The 19,424-nt window shown below is 42.6% G+C and overlaps 1 protein-coding gene across 2 annotated transcripts in view; it reads right to left on the bottom strand.

Moving 5' to 3' along the window:
• SNAP23 (synaptosome associated protein 23) overlaps positions 1-19,424 on the bottom strand; it is a 90,673-nt gene that overhangs the window by 4,191 nt on the left and 67,058 nt on the right. For both annotated transcript variants that reach the window (XM_030214466.1, XM_030214465.1), the window contains exon 5: positions 10,524-10,641. In XM_030214466.1, coding sequence (XP_030070326.1) covers positions 10,524-10,641 — 118 coding nt within the window. The remainder of the gene's footprint in view (positions 1-10,523; positions 10,642-19,424) is intronic.

The following is a 19,424-nucleotide window of genomic DNA, read 5'->3' as shown; positions in this document are numbered from 1 at the left end:
TAGACAGAGCCTCTACCTGTTTGTTTCTAGGAAAGATTTGGGGTTTCTAACTGAAGCCATGCAGCAGATTCCAAGTACTTCTTTTGTTCCACAATAATTTTTTGGAAATGGCGCAGGATGACATAGAAAGGATCTGTGAAGACTACCTTCCAGGTACAAATTTTCCCAAACCAGTACATGATGCTGCTGTCAAAACATAAGTTATTTACTGTACCACAGGGCCCACTATGTCAGAGCACACTGGAGTTTATGCAGAATGCCACCTTGTGAAGCCGTGTGCCAATGGCTGAATGTGCAGCTTCTACTGCAAAACTAGTAAGAAGATAAACAGTGACCAAGCAGTAAACCAGTGCTTCCCGACCCAGTCCTCAGGGCATACCCAGTCAGGTTTTTCAGGATATCCACAATGAATATGTACAAGATAGATCTCCATACCAAGGAAGCAGCACATGCAAATCTCTCTCATGAATGTTCCCTGTGGATATCCTTAAAATACACCTGGCTGGTGTGCCCCAGGGCCTGGGTTGAGAACCACTATAAGCAGCAAATGAGATATAAACTCAAAAGCACACACAATCTGTGCCTAATCAATAAGACAAACCAAAATATCCTACTACAAAACTAAAATAGGACCAGATTACAAAGATCTGAAGAAATTATTTCAAATCGTAAATAAGTTACTAGACACCAGCCCTTTCACCACAACCAACACAGATATCCTACCTGCAGACAAACTTGCTAATTACTTTAAGGAAAAAAATAATAAAATTACATAGCACGCTTCCTCATCACAACACCGACATATCGAAAACTTCTTCAACAACCTGGACCTAAGCCCTGGTGGATACCCAGCTGACCGTATCTGATCAACATTTACTCTCCTCACCACCGAATCAGTCACACAAGAAACTCATAGGTTCGCCAACACCCACTGCAAACTGGATATATGCCCCAGTCACCTACTTAAATCCGCCCCTGGCTGCTTCACAACAGACCTCACATCCCACCTAAACTTCATGCTACAACAAGGTCTCTTCCCTGAGGAATATGGTAACATCCTACTCACCCTAATACCAAAAGACACTAAGAAAAACACAAACGATCTCACCAATTACCGCCCAGTTGCATCTATCCCACTAGTAGTCAAACTGATGGAGAGCTCGGTGACCAAAAGGCTCACGGAATACATGGACAAGCTCTCAATATTTCACAAATCACAGGATTCCGCCCCCACCATAGTACTGAAACTGTCCTAGTCACTCTCCTGGCCAAATTCAAGCAGGAAATAACCATAGACAAATGCATACTTCTCCTCCAATTCGACATGTTGAGCGCATTCGACATGGTAAACCACAATATAATACTAAGACTCCTTGGCACTTCGGGATTGTTGGAAATGTAATTAATTGGATCAAGGGTTTTCTAACCACCAGAACATACCAAGTTAAATCAAACTCAAACATATCACCACCGTGGAAAGCAGCCTGCGGCGTACCTCAAGGATCACCATTATCACCAATACTCTTCAACATGATGATGATCCCACTGGCAAAATCCTTATCCAATCGAGGCCTCAACCTGTTCATCTATGCAGATGATGTTACAATCTACATTCCCTTCTGACATGACCTGACAGAAATAACCAATGAAATCAACGACTACCTGAACATCATGGACTATTGGGCAAATTCATTCCAACTGAAACTGAACACTGAAAAAACACACTGCCTCATCCTCTCAACATAACAAGTACTAACCCACAACCATAAACACCCCAAAACACACCCTCCCTACCTCAGACAGCCTAAAAATACTCGGCGTCACAATCAATCGCAACCTTACTCTGGAAAGCCAAGTAAACTCCGTAATAAAGAAAATGTTCTATTCAATGTGGAAATTTAAACGATTAAAACCTTTCTTTCCGAGGGAAATTTTTTGAAACCTAATACAATCAATGGTCCTAAGCCATGCAGATTACTGCAATGGAATCTATGCGGGATGTAAAGAACTCACAAAAAAACTCCAGACCGCCGAAAACACAGCAGCCAGGCTGATATTTGGTAAAACATGATTCAAAAGTACTAAACCCCTCCGAGAAAAGCTGCACTGGCTCCCAATCAAAGAACGGATCATCTTCAAAATCTGCACTTTGGTCCACAAAAGTATCTACGGCGTAGTCCCTGGATACATGACAGACCTGATAGATCTACCAACTAGAAACAGAATCTGATCATCCCGATCATACCTAAACCTACACTATCCAAATTGCAAAGGACTTAAATACAAAACAACTTATGCATCCAGCTTCTCCTACAAAAGCGCACAACTATGGAATGGATTCCCAAAAGCTGTGAAAATAATCCATGACCACCTAAATTTCAGGAAATAACTGAAAAACAATCTCTTCAAAAAGACTTACCCAAATGATCCAACGTAAATCCCCACACCCAGCAGCACAGCATAACCAATGATCGTACTGGACAATCTACAATCTTCTTTCCTTTCGACCCTCATGGAGCCTAATACACACCAACCTCATTAGACCACAATATAATCTTGTATTTGCTATCAACCGACTGGTGAATGCCTTTAAGGTACTATGTAAGCCACACTGAACCTGCAAATAGGTGGGAAAATGTGGGGTACAAATGTAACAAATAAATAAAGCCTACCAGATGCATGAGCACAAAAGTTCTGCAGTTAAGTGTGGCTTCACTGTGTGCATGTCTGATGAAAACAAAAATTGCCCGCACACATTTTTGCATAAGCTGGAATATTTTGCACATAAATACTACCATCACAAAAATTTATTGAGAGACTGATGTTTCCAGTTCACAAGCATACAAAAAAAGGAAGTCCAAATCTCCCGTAAGGACAGAACAAAACACAAAAAAGGCGGAAGACAACCCAAAACAGACCAAAAACAAGGGAGTTAGAGCGCCAGAAAAGTTCATATGCAGGAAACAGGGAGGGGGAGACTCTTCATTAAACTGTGCTGATACTTTTGTTTTCTTTGGACCTGCTTACAGAGCTGTTGCCTCCAATTCTATCTTTTAAAGTTGCAGGTACCTGCTATGATCACAGATTGTGGAAGAATGCCTAATGGCTTCATTACCATTCATTTTAATATGCTGTGTGCTCATGTTTATCATACAAGTTAATCTCTGTACTGAATCCCTTTGTGCATTACACACCCAGTAATGTACATGTATACCTTGTAGTAGCTTTCTATATCAGCCCTGCTGTTAGTAGTAGACTGCTTGTTAATACTAATTTTCCATGATAACTAGGTTCTGAAGGCATAAAGTGACTTGGAAGGCCTTGCTTACAGGCAGTCAGTGACAGATTAGCTTAGAACTGGATATTAGAGCAGCAAGCTGAATCAGAAGCAGCCAAGTCTGAATCTCATGTCTCCCATGGACCTTGGGAAGCCACTTCACCCTCTATTACCTCAGGTACAAATACAAGGGGTCTGTTTACTAAGCTGGCAAATAGTGCACATCACAATGAAAATTTTATTCCTAGATTTAAAAAAAAATTAATTATATATATATATATATATATATATATATATATATATATATATATATATATATATATATATATATATATATACACACACACACATACATATAAAGCCCTAATAGGTGAGCATGAACAAAATAAAGCTGCAGCATCTCCCCACTTTCACCAATCCCCAACAAAACATGGGTGTCCCTATGAACCCATTCCAACCTCCTGGATTGTAGCCAGATGACTCAAGGTTCTGTACACATTCTCCCCACAGCACCTAAAGGAGAACCTGGGGGACAGCAGGGGGCAGGTGTACTTCCCTGTCATTCCTGAACAGTGGCTGACGCCCCTAGCAGCCACTACGACAGGGGCGTATATGGAATCCGGCGGTAGGGGGGGCCAGAGCCAGAGGGGGGGGGCACATTTTTGCTGCAACGTCAGACTCCGAACTGGATTCAACGAATCAGCAGCGTTACTTACAGCATGGCCACGGAGGAGTCGGAGGAAGACGAAATATGAAGACTTCGGGTCGGACCTCGGCTGGCGGGGGTTGGGGCCTCCCGCCAGCAAAGGTACACAGCGGGGGAGGGTTGACGGCAGGGAGGGGGACCAGGGCGAAATCTGCGGGGGCCCAGGCCCCTGTGGTCCCATGCAGATACGCCCCTGCTTGTCAAGCAGCAATCACCAGGACATAAGTAACCATGGATCCTGCAGTACAATAGTGAACAAATGTGCCATTTTACTGTGGGCTAGTAAATAGGGGCCTTAAGCCCTCTGGGGCAAATGCCCAACTCTACTTGAATATGAAACTTGTCTTGAGGTTGGCGTTGAAAAGAAACAATTGTATCCGAACTCGAAATGCAAATTCTCTTCCCTCTCCTCTCAAGGCTGCTTACATTGTTTTTTAAACTCACGTTTCATTAACAGCAAAAGCTCACATCTAGCAGACATCACAATATGACAATCACCATTCCTACGATGTTCTGCATGCAGACAACACAGGCATGCAAACATGCAACCACAGAAACATCACCTTTTCAACAGCTGGGCTGGGTATCAAGAGTTTAATTATCCTAACATCCACTCTGAGCAGTTAGCTGGCTTCAGCCTCCTGTGTTAAATCTTCAGTTTTAGTAAGCAAAGGGGGAGGGAAAAGGAGAAGAGATGAGAGAATAGTGACAACTGGTAAAAAAAAAAAAAAAATACAGAACTAAACAGATTACATTCCTAATGATGTAAACAGTTTAAATAGGAGTTCAAGTGAAGAGAGGGAGGTGGTTATTTTGGCCTTAATAGAAGAGAGGAACAACAACCAAAACCAGTTCATGCACATTCAGTGTTTCACACAGACAACAAATGAACACTGCCACCTGACTGCTAACCACAGGTGGTGCTTCAATTCAATTCTCGGAAACAAATGTGGAGATTCAGCTGCCTCAGAGTATGGCCCAACAGTGGTACTGTTGTATAGTAACTAAGTAACTCGTTACTGTACTTAAGTAAATGTTTTGTTACTTTTACTTGTAAAGAAGTACAGGATAACATTTGTTACCTTTACTGAACTAAAACCAATTTTTACTACTTTTACTCGGTTACATCTGATGCTTGAAAAGCAGAAGCGAGATGTAAAATGATGATTCCTCAGTAAACCAAATGAAACAGCAAAATTGTGAATGGGATTTTACTATTGCAAGCTTTGTCACGCAAACTGTGAATCATCTCATCTTAAAGTTTGCTGTTCAGTGAATATAGCCTAAAAGAACTGTGGAGTTGCCTGTGTTTGTTGAACTGGTTCGTGGTTTCCAGCAAAACAGAACAGTGATGAGCTGAGTCACTTTGAAGTGGAGATGGAGATGAAGCTGGTAGCAATTCTTGGTGAACAGACATATGTCTATCACAACAGACTGCTAGTCACCCATGGAACATTTTACATTGGGGTGATTGTACACTGGATTGATAGAGTCTTTAGTGACAAAGTCTGCTTGTCTGGTCTTAAGACTGAAAGGTTCCCACACATTTGACGTTCTTGCATCAGTTCTCGAAGATATTCAGAGTTTGCCATCAAATGAAAAAATTGTTAGAAAAACAATGATTCCAAAATTTCTTTGTAATTGGACAGCATGACGATGGTAACAAAGGTAAAGAAGAAGATGCAAGTGATGAATTAGACAGTACTACTTTCAATGCAGATAATGACAATAATGATATTTGCTATACAGAAGTCAAGTGTTTCAAACAGAGATGCCCTTGATCAATACCTGCAGACCAAGTCATAAGACATCAGTAATATTTGCAGCCTGGTCTGATTTGAAGGAACTTTTTAATCAGACTGAACAATCCACTTTTTTCTAGTGCAGTTGTTGACCTTCTTAGCTATGATGATTAATGACACAAGCACACTTGTATGAGTGATAGTCATTTTCAAAAATTTAGTTTTACTGAAAGCAAAGTGGATTGAATTGTAGAGCAATAAAGTTGTTGGGATAAAAACATTAATACTTGCATTCACTGAAGTTGTGGTATTTTTACTCAAAAAGTATTACATTAGGCAATAATATTTTTATTTTCACTTAAGTACATTTTTTGTGTTTTTCACTGTACTTTTACTTCAGTATTAAAATATACATTTATTTGTACTTTTACTTAAGAACTTTGACCTAGTACTTTGAACGACACTGGAAAGTGGACAATTTCTGGTATCACAGGACACGTATGGTTGTGTCAGGCAGCAGCAATGTTAACCAATGTGTGGCAGCAGGGCTTTGGAACAATCTCAAATGCATTCAGAGAGAGGAGGCAGCAGACGGAATCAAAACATTTCTCAGATAAGGGCAAAAAGCAGAAGGAGCAAATCTTCCCAGGAAGTCAAGCTTGCAGAGCCAACAGATGGGAAAGCTTAATTAGAGCAGCATAAGCAGAGCCAACTGGGCAAAGCAGGTATAAAACAGTCCACTATTTTCTTTAAATGTGAATTAAGAAAGAGCATGAAATGTTAATGAAAACTCATTACAAAGATGATAAAGAACATTACACCAAAAGCGTTTCAGTGTTAGTAACAGTTATCAACAGCATTTCTCCTTCTGTTAAAGTAATACTTATCGCTAACAAAAAATTATGTTGTAGACTCTAGGAAAACAATTCATTGTTCCTGTCTTTTTCTTCATAGTAATCCCTCAAAAATGAAGCTCCATTTCCTTCACCCTCATGGATAGCTTTCTATATCTGCCATGCTACACCATAAGATCTATTCATTAGTGTATCCATGTTGGCAAAAAAATTTCAGTATGAGAGCAAAGATAAAGTCACTTAACCCTCCATTGTCCCAGGTACAAAATTGGGAGCTCCCTATGGAAGAGAAAGTACCTGCACATAATAAATGTAAACCACTTTGATTGTACCTTAGAAAGGCAGTACATCAAAATTACATTACCCTTACAGATTATTGCTAGACAACGCAGACAGCACACTAGAGGGGGTCAAGAGTCCTCCTCCTTTAATGGAAGCTGTCCTAAGGAATTCTCCTTCTCATACTGTCAGCCCAGCTGCTCAGGAACATTCTGAGTAATTTGTGTAACTAAAATGAAGTATACCCACAAATTCTCTATCACCATTCCCCAGCTCCTCTGCTCCAACTCTGTCCCAGCTAATCTCCACCATTCTCCACTATCCTGTCTTCATTTCCAACACCTTCAAGCTAGCCCCCCCCCCTCAACCACTTATTTTTTTTAAATCCTCCTAAGCCTCCTATATTTACTCCACAGATTTGTTGTTACTGCCACCCCTAGAACAGCTATTCTGGTTTCTTCTAGAACTACACAACTCTTAGCAAGTCTGAGCAGCTCAGTACCCAATCTCCCATACTGCTCTCGGCATTAATAGTGAAGGGGTTTGGGCTCAGACTTAGAGAGAGCTGAGCAGTGGAGGCAGAAAACAGAATAACTGATATGGATGTAGTGCCAGTGGCAACACTGTGGAGAGGGAAAGTTAGAGAGCCACACAGGGTTGATGGGGCCTGCACTGGCTCCCAAGCCCTGCATTGAACACCGCTTTGGTGGCTCAACCTCTGAATCTCTTGGCCTCTCCTTCATGTATCTTTCTTCACAGTGGGGGGGGGGGAGGGGGGGGCAATTTTCCAACTGTGTACAAAGATGCAAAGTCTATAGGTATTTTAACCCATGAATTTTGCACCAGTTATCAAAACTTGCACGTGTTCTCTGTGGATAGTTTTTCTGACCAAAATTATGTAAGTGATTGTTCCCCTTCCCACTCCCCCAGCCTCTGTGATGATGCATTTAAAAGCACATACACTTTGGAAGAGTTCATACACTAACCTGCAGACTGGGAGCACAATTTTCAGAATGCCACTTTATGTAACTATAGCGTTGGAAACTTGCCCTTCCCATTCCTTTTCACACACTTCACTTTTTCCAGCTATTTTTTTTCATTCATCTCATCCCTTCTCTAAATCTTCCTTGTAATAGTTTTCCCAAAGTACCCATGTCCTCTGTTGATGCTTCCTGGCCAGTTCTACCCTTAGAATTTTTCTTCCTTTCTATGTATTTTCTTTTCATTTAACTCCTTGCATTCTCTATTTTTCCCTCTCAGGGAATGTCATCAGTGCTGCTTCTCATCTTCCTCTCTGAGATGCAAGCTGAAAAGGCTCTGTAGAGGCTGTATAACCAGCCAGAGAAGGGCAGGGGAGTACGATATGAATGACTGCCATTAAAATGCAGCAGTCAGGATAGGAAAGGAGGCTGACAACAGAGTGAGTGAGCGTGTGTGTGTCTAGTAGAAATATAGAAAAAACTCAGCAACAAAAACAGAGGTAAGGAATGAAAAACAAGGTAGACAAGGTTTTTACTTGTTCAATGAATATGAATTTGGCTTTCTAGTCTTAGATGTTAATGAATTGCCAACTCAAGTGTTTCTTTTCCAGAAAATTAGGGGGTTTTAGGAGGGTACAAAATATTGGTGTTCGTGTGCCACAGGTACTATTGCTGGGCACATTTTCCAGTGGAATCAAATATGTATGCGTGTGTCACTTAGCAGTTATCAGCACACTTAACCCTTCCCTGCCTCAGGTACAAACTTAGATTGTAAGCCCTCCAGAGGCAGAAAAATATCTAGTGTACTTGAATGTAAATCACCTTGATCTACTACTGAAAAAGCTGTGAGTTCTCCAAATAAAATACATATAAAGCCCTATATACATAATGCTGTCCAACAATGGAGAACTTTTTCTGTACTATGATGAACACAGGGATATCCTACCTCATGGCTGACTCCGCCATTAACATTCAGATAATTCTACTGTAATTACAGCTATAAATTCATATGGCAGGTAAATCACAGTATCCACTCACTCATTTCATCACAACACGTGATATTTGTTTTTCCTGAAATTTTGTCAGGAGGGACAGTTACCAATTATTCTGACCCCGATTCAGCAGTTTTATGAGATGGACAATGTCAGACAAAAGTTAAATTTCAACTTAAAGATTTGCCATTCTCTAACTCAAAAATGTACATTCTGATTTTGTATGGATTTTTTCAATTTCCCCCCCCTTTCATAGAACCCTTCTAACTCCCAGCTCAAGTAACATGCCCAGGTGACATTGGGACCAAGAAAACTAGGGGAGATGTTTTCTGAGAATTTGCCCTCAGCTTGTCCCCTTTGATTGGTAGAGTCTCATCACAACTCTTTTCCTGGGACTGAGCACATCATATTTATGGCATGTCAAAATCCAGCAACCTCAGTCTCCTGCACCATGGCACACAAGACTACAACTGTGAATTTTAAACCCAGATTTGCATCTTGTAGAGTAGTGGAATAGCAGCCAAATGGTTAGTGAAGTAGGCTGAGAACTAGGGTCCAAGAAAGTACCTGAATATAATAAATGTAAACTACTTTGGTTGTACCTCAGAAAGGCAATATATGAAATCTGTGACCTTTTACCCTTTAGCCTCCTTTAAGGCAAAGTAGCAAAATTTTAAGTTTTCAGATAAATCTGGTTTTGAAAATGAAGTTCTGTCCTGTGGGGTGGGGGAACCCCATTTCACCTTCACACTGACAAGAGTAACAGAAGCAAAACTTGAAGGCTATTGAAAAAGGTTAAGTCAACTCCAGCTGTAAAGTTGGCCTTCTCAATATGCATAAGTAGAAAGATGTATGTCAGTTTTAAAGAAATTCAAAATAAAAATCAACTTCAGTTTATAGCTGGTGTTCTATGGGCAGAAAAAAAAAATCTTGTACAAAGTCAACATTTTCAAATCTACCTCTCATCTCTTAGTACCCAACTTTGCTATCTGTTTTACCCCAAGCCTTCCTTTGCAGTGAAGCAACTGCATATTTTGGAGGTAAATTCTAGGTGCCACAATGAAGCATGAGGGGCACCAACTCCTGTTACAGCACTTAGGCACACTTAAGACATAACACTAGCGTAAACCCACTTTAGTGCACCAAAATTTAGGCACGATCACTTACACCATGTCAACAGCTGGAGTAAGTGGGCATAACTAATGCAAGCAGCTGATAGTATTCTTGTAAGCTGTGAATGTCACTCCCATGAGCTGCCCAACTGCAGTTGCAAACCACATTACATTTGTGCTATTTTACAGAAGAGTGTGTAATGCATCTTGGCACATATTTGCCAATTCTGTCTCAGTACTGTAAAGCTGTCTCAGTACAGTAACGCTATGTTTGGATTTCAGGAGTGCAGTAGGCTAGTAACACAAGTTGCCTGCCTGGCAGTATGACAGCCCTCTGCTGGGCTTTTCAAGTGCTTGCTCTTGAATTACACCCACCTGAGTCCTTCTTGTGTGTTATACTAAAATACGCAGGGAAATAAGTTAATACATACATGTAGCAACCTACTAAAAATACCCCTATGCACTTGCACATGGTGGAATTTTTCAGGCAGCTGTGCTAGAGTGATTTTTATAAATCAAAATTAACTTGGGCCCCTGGTCTCATGGATTTGTCAAGTGTGGACATCGATTAGTTCACTGACCTACTGCCAGGACATACACAGAGACCACAACACTTGTTCAGCTCAGTCAAATTCCTTTCTGCTTCCCGCATGTCTTTATTTATGTGGTCCATTCCTTCTTCTATACGGTTCAGTTGCTCTAAATGCAAATATATAGAGAGGAAGTGTGAAATGCTTCAATGGATCACTTTTATACTATATTATGATCTATAATCTTCACGTTTTGCCCAAAAGAGTCAAACTGCTCTAAACCCAGGGATATCTTACATCAGTCTGTAAGAATTTTGGTTATAGAAAGTTTATACTCCTTTCCAAAAGGCTTGCCTTTTGTTGCCTTATAGCCAGAAAGTAAACGTGCATTAAAACAATGTTTATTCCACATATCCACACATCCTATCCCCATAACAGCCAAATCCAGAAATCCTTAGATAATGAAATGGGTAAAAAAAACATGGTTGGATGTGTTAGTGCTTTTCTACCCTCTCCTGGGGGACACACTTAGCCAGTCAGATTTTTGGGATTGCAATAATAAATATGCACAAAATACGTTTATAGTGGAGACATATTGTACACAACTCTCTCCCAGGCATATCCATTGTGGTAATCCTGAAAACCTGACTAGCCGGGTGTGCCTCCAGAAGAGGGCTGAGAAGCACTAGAACAAGTGTCCACCTACTTTGTACTTCTGGAGTAGTCCAAATATTTTAAGCTCTGGTGTAAGTTAACCACATTTAAAAGAACAGATGTTTAACTCTACTGATTTACATAACAATAAAATTCAGCACTTCCTGTTTGCTTGAAGGGCACCTAGTAGCAGAGGGAACAAAAGACCCAAACAAGAACACCAAAGATCAGGGGAAAAAAATCCCCTGGGATAAAGTTGTGAAAACGCAGAGATGAAGGTATGGATATAAAAGAATTTCAAGGTCCTTCATTATCCCTCAGGGTATGGTCAGGAAATGGAAAGTGAAAGGCACCACCATGACCATGCCTAAATCAGACCATTCCTCCACTGGATGGCTGAGTAAGGAGAATTATCAGAAAAGCAAGCAACAGGTCAATGGCATTTCTGAAAAGCTACAGCCTTTCATGGCTATGACTCAAAGTGTACATGTGACACTATTCCAAGCACTCCACAAATCTGATCTGTATGGTAGGATGGCAAGAAGAAAGCCCACCTCAAATCCCATCTGAAATGTCAAGAAATACAATCATTGAAGATACTGTAACCATGTAGCCTGAGAAAGATAAAATAGAACTTTTTGTCCTGAATACAGTGTTTATGTTTGGCGCAACCCAAAACAGCACATCATCCAAAGAACACTATTCTTATGGTGAAGCATGGCAGTCCCAGCATCATATTATGGATGTTTCTCACTTGGGGCACCTTTTTAGGACAGAAGAGACAACAAATAGAGAAAAGGTAGCGGAAAATCCTCGAGGGGAAACTTTATGCCCTCTGCAAGAAAGCTGAACAGGGACAGATGGCCACTTTTCTACATGACAGTGACCTGAAAAAAACAGCCAAAACAGAGTAACAATTGGGGGGGGGGGGGGGGGGGGGGGAAGGTAAATATTCTTAGTGGCCCAGTCAGAGCAATCAAGCCAAACCACCACAAGGGTGGAGGTACACAAATTCCTACGAAAAGTAGAATCTGAGGAATTCAATAAAAATATGTGGTATAACTTGAAGATTACCATTTATCAATGTTATAAAAGAAAAGTCTAATATTGACAAAATAAAGGTGTGTAAAGTTGGCGGACACTTATCCCAACAGACTCACAGCTGTAATTTTTGCCAAAGGTGCTTCCATCAAGTATTGACTTGGGGGGGCAGGGGAGGTTTGGAGAATTGTTGTGCTTTGGTTTTGTTTGGTGGACTACATGATCTGGAGATGTTTGAGTAGAGGGGAAGATAGGCAATAACAAGTTACAGTAGTCAATGTGTGAAATAATGATGGAAAAAAAAAGGAGTGTGTGTATAAGTGAGGGGTCAAGCAGGGGATGTAGTGAGTGGATGTGATGAGAGCAAAAATGGTGGAGAAAACAACAGAATTGATCTGACTCTTGAAGGACAGTTGAGAGTCGAAGGTTATGCCCATGATTTTAACAGTATCACAGAATGGAAGGAGGCAGCCATCAAGAATGGGGCACAGAGGCAAGGGAGAATGGAGCCAAAGGAAGACAATTGCTTCACATTTTGAGGCATTAAGAAAATAAAAAGGTGGTACTCCTTGAGCAGTGGGTGAGGCAGTTGAGGGAGGAAAGTGTGGAGGAGGGATCTAAAACATGGTAGAGGATCTGGATGTCATTGGTGTAGCTAAAAGGTGTGCACCCTGTTCCTGAATAAGGGTGAAGAGGGGAGAAAGATATATATTGAAAAGGGCACGGGAAAGGATGAAGCCCTATGGCACACCAGATTGTACTGGATAGACTGGGGAGTCTTTGTAAACTAAGAAAGAACAGTGTCATGGATACCCAAGGAGTGAAGGCTGGCAAGAAGGGGGGGGGGGGGGTATGGTCAACTATATCAAAAGGCAGAGAAGAGATCAAATGAGACGATTACAGAATAGGTCTGATCAAGAGAGAAGTGAATGGGATCATTAAGGACTACCAGAAGAGTCTCAGTGCTGTGGTGGCCATGGAAACTGGATTAATAAAGGTGAAGCGCATTGGTGTGTTTGAGGACAGTGTCTAACTGGGAAAGGACTACCTTCAAGAATTCTGGAGAAAAAGGGAAGATTGGAGATGGGGTGATAGTAGGATGAAGATTTCTTAAAAAGAGGGTGTACAAGGGCATGCTTCCATAAAGGGAGAATAAGACCAAGGGAGAGACTGGAGCAGAGAAAAGGAAGAAGATGAGAAGAGAGGGAAGCTGTCTAAGTAAATGTGCTGGTCAGGGTCTGCCAGGAAAAAGGAGAGGTTGCCAGCATGTATGGTACGAAGTAGGAAGGCTCCAGAGGGAAGGCTGAAGCAGTGTCATGACACAGAAAGGGCAAAGGAAGGGGAAGATGGATCTAACAGAGGCTCTGGGGAGGGAGAGCAGGCAGTAGAAGGGTGCAGGGAGATCTGAGGCTGAGAGATCAATGATTGGCAAAGTGAGGAAATTTTGGACAACCAGGAGTCAGCAAGGAAGTAGGGATTGTAAGAGGGAGTGCCCGTGTGTATGGAGGGGGGAGGGGAGACAGATGTAAAATACAGTAAGCAGCTTGAGGACAGTTGGCTGAGATACACCAGTTAAAATATTCCCATTTTGCCGCAGGAACCTCCACCAAAAAAAAAAAGGATATTGAAAGCAGAAATTGCTGATGGAAGCAGGAGTGCAAGGAGAAGAACGGTAAAAAAAAAAAAAAAAAAACTTAGGGGGGCAACTGAGAGAGTAAAAACTGTACAACAGGTGTGGACGCTGTTCAAAAATACCATCCTGGAGGCCCAGGCCATACATAGTCCGCGAATTAGAAAAGAAAGACGAAACTCCAAAAGACAGCCGGCCTGGTTGAAAAGTGAGGTGAAGGAAGCTATTAGGGCTAAAAGAAACGCCTTCAGAAAATGGAAGAAGGAACTGTCTGAAAATAACAAGAAGCAGCATAAGGAGTGTCAAAGCAAATGCAAGGCGCAGATAAAGAAGGCCAAGAGGGATTACGAAAAAAAGATAGCATTAGAGGCAAAAAAACATAGTAAAAAATTTTTTCGGTATATTAAAAGCAGGAAGCCGGCAAAAGAATCGGTTGGGCTGCTGGATGACCGAGGGGTAAAAGGGGCGATCAAGGAAGACAAAGACGTAGCGGAGAGACTGAATGAATTCTTTGCTTCGGTCTTCACCGAGGAAGATTTGGGTGGGATACCGGTGTCGGAAATGGTATTTCAAGCGGACGAGTCGGAGAAACTTACTGACTTCACGGTAAACCTGGAGGACGTAATGGGGCAGTTCAGCAAACTGAAGAGTAGCAAATCTCCTGGACCGGATGGTATTCATCCTAGAGTACTGATAGAACTGAAAAATGAGCTTGCGGAGCTACTGCTAGTGATATGCAACTTATCCTTAAAATCGAGCATGGTACCGGAAGATTGGAGGGTGGCCAATGTAACGCCCATTTTTAAAAAAGGCTCCAGGGGAGATCCGGGAAATTATAGACCGGTGAGTCTGACGTCGGTGCCGGGGAAAATGGTAGAGGCTATTATTAAAAACAAAATTACAGAGCACATCCGAGGACATGGATTACTGAGACCGAGTCAGCACGGCTTTTGTGTGGGGAAATCTTGCCTGACCAATTTACTTCAATTCTTTGAAGGAGTAAACAAACATGTGGACAAAGGGGAGCCGGTTGATATTGTGTATCTGGATTTTCAAAGGGCGTTTGACAAGGTACCTCATGAAAGGCTACAGAGGAAATTGGAGGGTCATGGGATAGGAGGAAATGTCCTATTGTGGATTAAAAACTGGTTGAAGGATAGGAAACAGAGAGTGGGGTTAAATGGGCAGTATTCACAATGGAGAAGGGTAGTTAGTGGGGTTCCTCAGGGGTCTGTGCTAGGACCGCTGCTTTTTAATATATTTATAAATGATTTAGAGATGGGAGTAACTAGCGAGGTAATTAAATTTGCTGATGACACAAAGTTATTCAAAGTCGTTAACTCGCCACAGGATTGTGAAAAATTACAAGAGGACCTTACGAGACTGGGAGACTGGGCGGCTAAATGGCAGATGACGTTTAATGTGAGCAAGTGCAAGGTGATGCATGTGGGAAAAAAGAACCCGAATTATAGCTACGTCATGCAAGGTTCCACGTTAGGAGTTACGGACCAAGAAAGGGATCTGGGTGTCGTCATCGTCAACACACTGAAACCGTCTGCTCAGTGTGCTGCTGCGGCTAGGAAAGCGAATAGAATGTTGGGTATTAGGAAAGGTATGGAAAACAGGTGTGAGGATGTTATAATGCCGTTGTATCGCTCCATGGTGTGACCGCACCTTGAGTATTGTGTTCAATTCTGGTCGCCGCATCTCAAGAAAGATATAGTACAATTGGAAAAGGTGCAGCGAAGGGCGACTAAAATGATAGCGGGGATGGGACAACTTCCCTATGAAGAAAGACTAAGGAGGCTAGGGCTATTCAGCTTGGAGAAGAGACGGCTGAGGGGAGACATGATAGAGGTACAGTGGGGGAAATAAGTATTTGATCCCTTGCTGATTTTGTAAGTTTGCCCACTGACAAAGACATGAGCAGCCCATAATTGAAGGGTAGGTTATTGGTAACAGTGAGAGATAGCACATCACAAATTAAATCCGGAAAATCACATTGTGGAAAGTATATGAATTTATTTGCATTCTGCAGAGGGAAATAAGTATTTGATCCCCCACCAACCAGTAAGAGATCTGGCCCCTACAGACCAGGTAGATGCTCCAAATCAACTCGTTACCTGCATGACAGACAGCTGTCGGCAATGGTCACCTGTATGAAAGACACCTGTCCACAGACTCAGTGAATCAGTCAGACTCTAACCTCTACAAAATGGCCAAGAGCAAGGAGCTGTCTAAGGATGTCAGGGACAAGATCATACACCTGCACAAGGCTGGAATGGGCTACAAAACCATCAGTAAGACGCTGGGCGAGAAGGAGACAACTGTTGGTGCCATAGTAAGAAAATGGAAGAAGTACAAAATGACTGTCAATCGACAAAGATCTGGGGCTCCACGCAAAATCTCACCTCGTGGGGTATCCTTGATCATGAGGAAGGTTAGAAATCAGCCTACAACTACAAGGGGGGAACTTGTCAATGATCTCAAGGCAGCTGGGACCACTGTCACCACGAAAACCATTGGTAACACATTACGACATAACGGATTGCAATCCTGCAGTGCCCGCAAGGTCCCCCTGCTCCGGAAGGCACATGTGACGGCCCGTCTGAAGTTTGCCAGTGAACACCTGGATGATGCCGAGAGTGATTGGGAGAAGGTGCTGTGGTCAGATGAGACAAAAATTGAGTTCTTTGGCATGAACTCAACTCGCCGTGTTTGGAGGAAGAGAAATGCTGCCTATGACCCAAAGAACACCGTCCCCCACTGTCAAGCATGGAGGTGGAAATGTTATGTTTTGGGGGTGTTTCTCTGCTAAGGGCACAGGACTACTTCACCGCATCAATGGGAGAATGGATGGGGCCATGTACCGTACAATTCTGAGTGACAACCTCCTTCCCTCCACCAGGGCCTTAAAAATGGGTCGTGGCTGGGTCTTCCAGCACGACAATGACCCAAAACATACAGCCAAGGCAACAAAGGAGTGGCTCAGGAAGAAGCACATTAGGGTCATGGAGTGGCCTAGCCAGTCACCAGACCTTAATCCCATTGAAAACTTATGGAGGGAGCTGAAGCTGCGAGTTGCCAAGCGACAGCCCAGAACTCTTAATGATTTAGAGATGATCTGCAAAGAGGAGTGGACCAAAATTCCTCCTGACATGTGTGCAAACCTCATCATCAACTACAGAAGACGTCTGACCGCTGTGCTTGCCAACAAGGGTTTTGCCACCAAGTATTAGGTCTTGTTTGCCAGAGGGATTAAATACTTATTTCCCTCTGCAGAATGCAAATAAATTCATATACTTTCCACAATGTGATTTTCCGAATTTAATTTGTGATGTGCTATCTCTCACTGTTACCAATAACCTACCCTTCAATTATGGGCTGCTCATGTCTTTGTCAGTGGGCAAACTTACAAAATCAGCAAGGGATCAAATACTTATTTCCCCCACTGTATATAAAATAATGAGTGGAGTGGAACAGGTGGATGTGAAGCGTCTGTTCACGCTTTCCAAAAATACTAGGACTAGGGGGCATGTGATTAAACTACAGAGTAGTAAATTTAAAACAAATCGGAGAAAATTTTTCTTCACCCAACGTGTAATTAAACTCTGGAATTCATTGCCGGAAAATGTGGTGAAGGCGGTTAGCTTAGCAGAGTTTAAAAAGGGGTTGGACGGTTTCCTAAAGGACAAGTCCATAAACCGCTACTAAACGGACTTGGAAAAATCCAAAATCCCAGGAATAACATGTATAGAATGTTTGTACGTTTGGGAAGCTTGCCAGGTGCCCTTGGCCTGGATTGGCCGCTGTCGTGGACAAGATGCTGGACTCGATGGACCCTTGGTCTTTTCCCAGTATGGCATTACTTATGTACTTAAGACTTGCTCCAGAGTTGCTCGGTGTACCTAAGATGTAGGTGAAGAAGGCAGAGCTTGAGGGTAAACCAAGGAGTGTGCGCACAAAGCGAAAAGGAGGGGACAGTAAGAGGAGCACAGGCATCAAGTAGATGTCAGAGAGAGAAGTGAAGAGAGGTGGCCTGAATGGAGAGAAGAACAAAAGGAGAAACTGGAGATAATAGAGCCAAATCCTCATGGATAAGCTCGAGGACAGAGTCGGTGAGGACACGAGACAGGCAATGAGGGACGACCAGGGCAGGGAGAGGCACACAGACAGAGTGAGGAGGAGATGAATAAGTGATCAGACTAGGCACTGGGAGGGTGGTGAGGGTGATTGGAATAAAAAGGGAAGAGGAGGTAAATACTAGGTCAAGGGCATTACCTACAGAATGGGTAGGGATAGTGACATGCTGCATTAGAGTGGCAGTGGCAGACGATAGGAAAGAAGATACTGAATCAGAGAGTGTAAGATTAAAGTCACCCAGAAGCAGAAGAGGTACATTCAGAGACAAAAGTGGCAAGCTTGACTGCAGAGACAGAAGAGGGTTGATGATAAAGAAGGGCACATGAAACAAGACACTGAAAATAGAGACTTGAAGGAGCAAAACTTCAGAAGTTACAAGGGGTTTGGTGGGGCAGGGAAAAACAGAGAGAGAAGGAATACAGGCAGACCACACCACCCCCACGATGGGAAACATGGGAGAGGTGTGCACAGCAAGCATTCCAGGGGGGCCAGAACTCGAGGAGAGTAGCTGAATCGCCTGGGCGAAGTCAGGTTTCTGTAATGAAAAGGAGGTCCAAAGCTTGGGAAGAGAAAAGGTCAGCACAAGTGGGCCTTTGTGCTGAAAACACACGCTGATCAGGCTAACCTTAAGAGCAGGAGTCAGAGCAGAAACTGCAGCAGGCAATGGGAATAAGGAGCCTACAGGGTGAGGGTGAGGACGGTGGGTCCGCAAAAGAACAAGGACATTGAAGGGAGCTTCCAAGAATGAGGCCAGCAGCAAGGAAGCTGTGTCAACTAAATAGGAGGCATGAAAGGAAGGGAAGAAGGGCCAAGAGAAGGGGCCAAGGGGCACCTGTGAGGAGGTGCCCCAAAGAGCAGGATCTGCTCCATTGTCACATGCCATCGGCACAAACGCCTCAGGGTAGTGCAGATCAAATCTTGTGCAGTGGATGATGTCACCTTGATTGGAGAACAGTGGTAACACAGGAGAGCAGTTTGAGCAGTGGGGTGGTCCTGAGGGACAGGGAAACAGTGAGCACAGGTCCATCAAGTACAATGTTATGACAAGGGTGTAGAGAGTTAAACACACATTTATTCCCATTTCAGGAAGTGACTAAACGTTTATGTCCTAAAAAATTGACATCGAGTTACACCTGCTACCAAGCACGTTTAGGTTTTAGCAAACTACTCTTACTGAGCAGCATGCTACTGGAGGGATATGGGAAGGATTCTCCTTTAATTATCCAGTGGTTTCCATCCCACCAAAAGAAAACTGGCAAGGGATACCTGACTGACAGTGCTGGGAAAATACACATTTATATTTCTAAAATGGCAAAGAAACAAGCATCTGCTGACACACACACACACACGTTTATGTTACTACTCTGTAGGTTTCCAATCCGTGGACATTTTCAAAAATGGACATTTATGCCACATACACGTGCCCATTTCTCCTGTATTTTACAGCAGCCTCTATGTCAACAGATTATATTCTGAAATATTCT

Source organism: Microcaecilia unicolor, chromosome 9, assembly GCF_901765095.1.
Source record: "Microcaecilia unicolor chromosome 9, aMicUni1.1, whole genome shotgun sequence".
NCBI classification, from domain to species: domain Eukaryota; kingdom Metazoa; phylum Chordata; class Amphibia; order Gymnophiona; family Siphonopidae; genus Microcaecilia; species Microcaecilia unicolor.
Note: the sequence above shows the minus strand (reverse complement) of the source record. Positions and strands in the feature narration are given on the sequence as shown.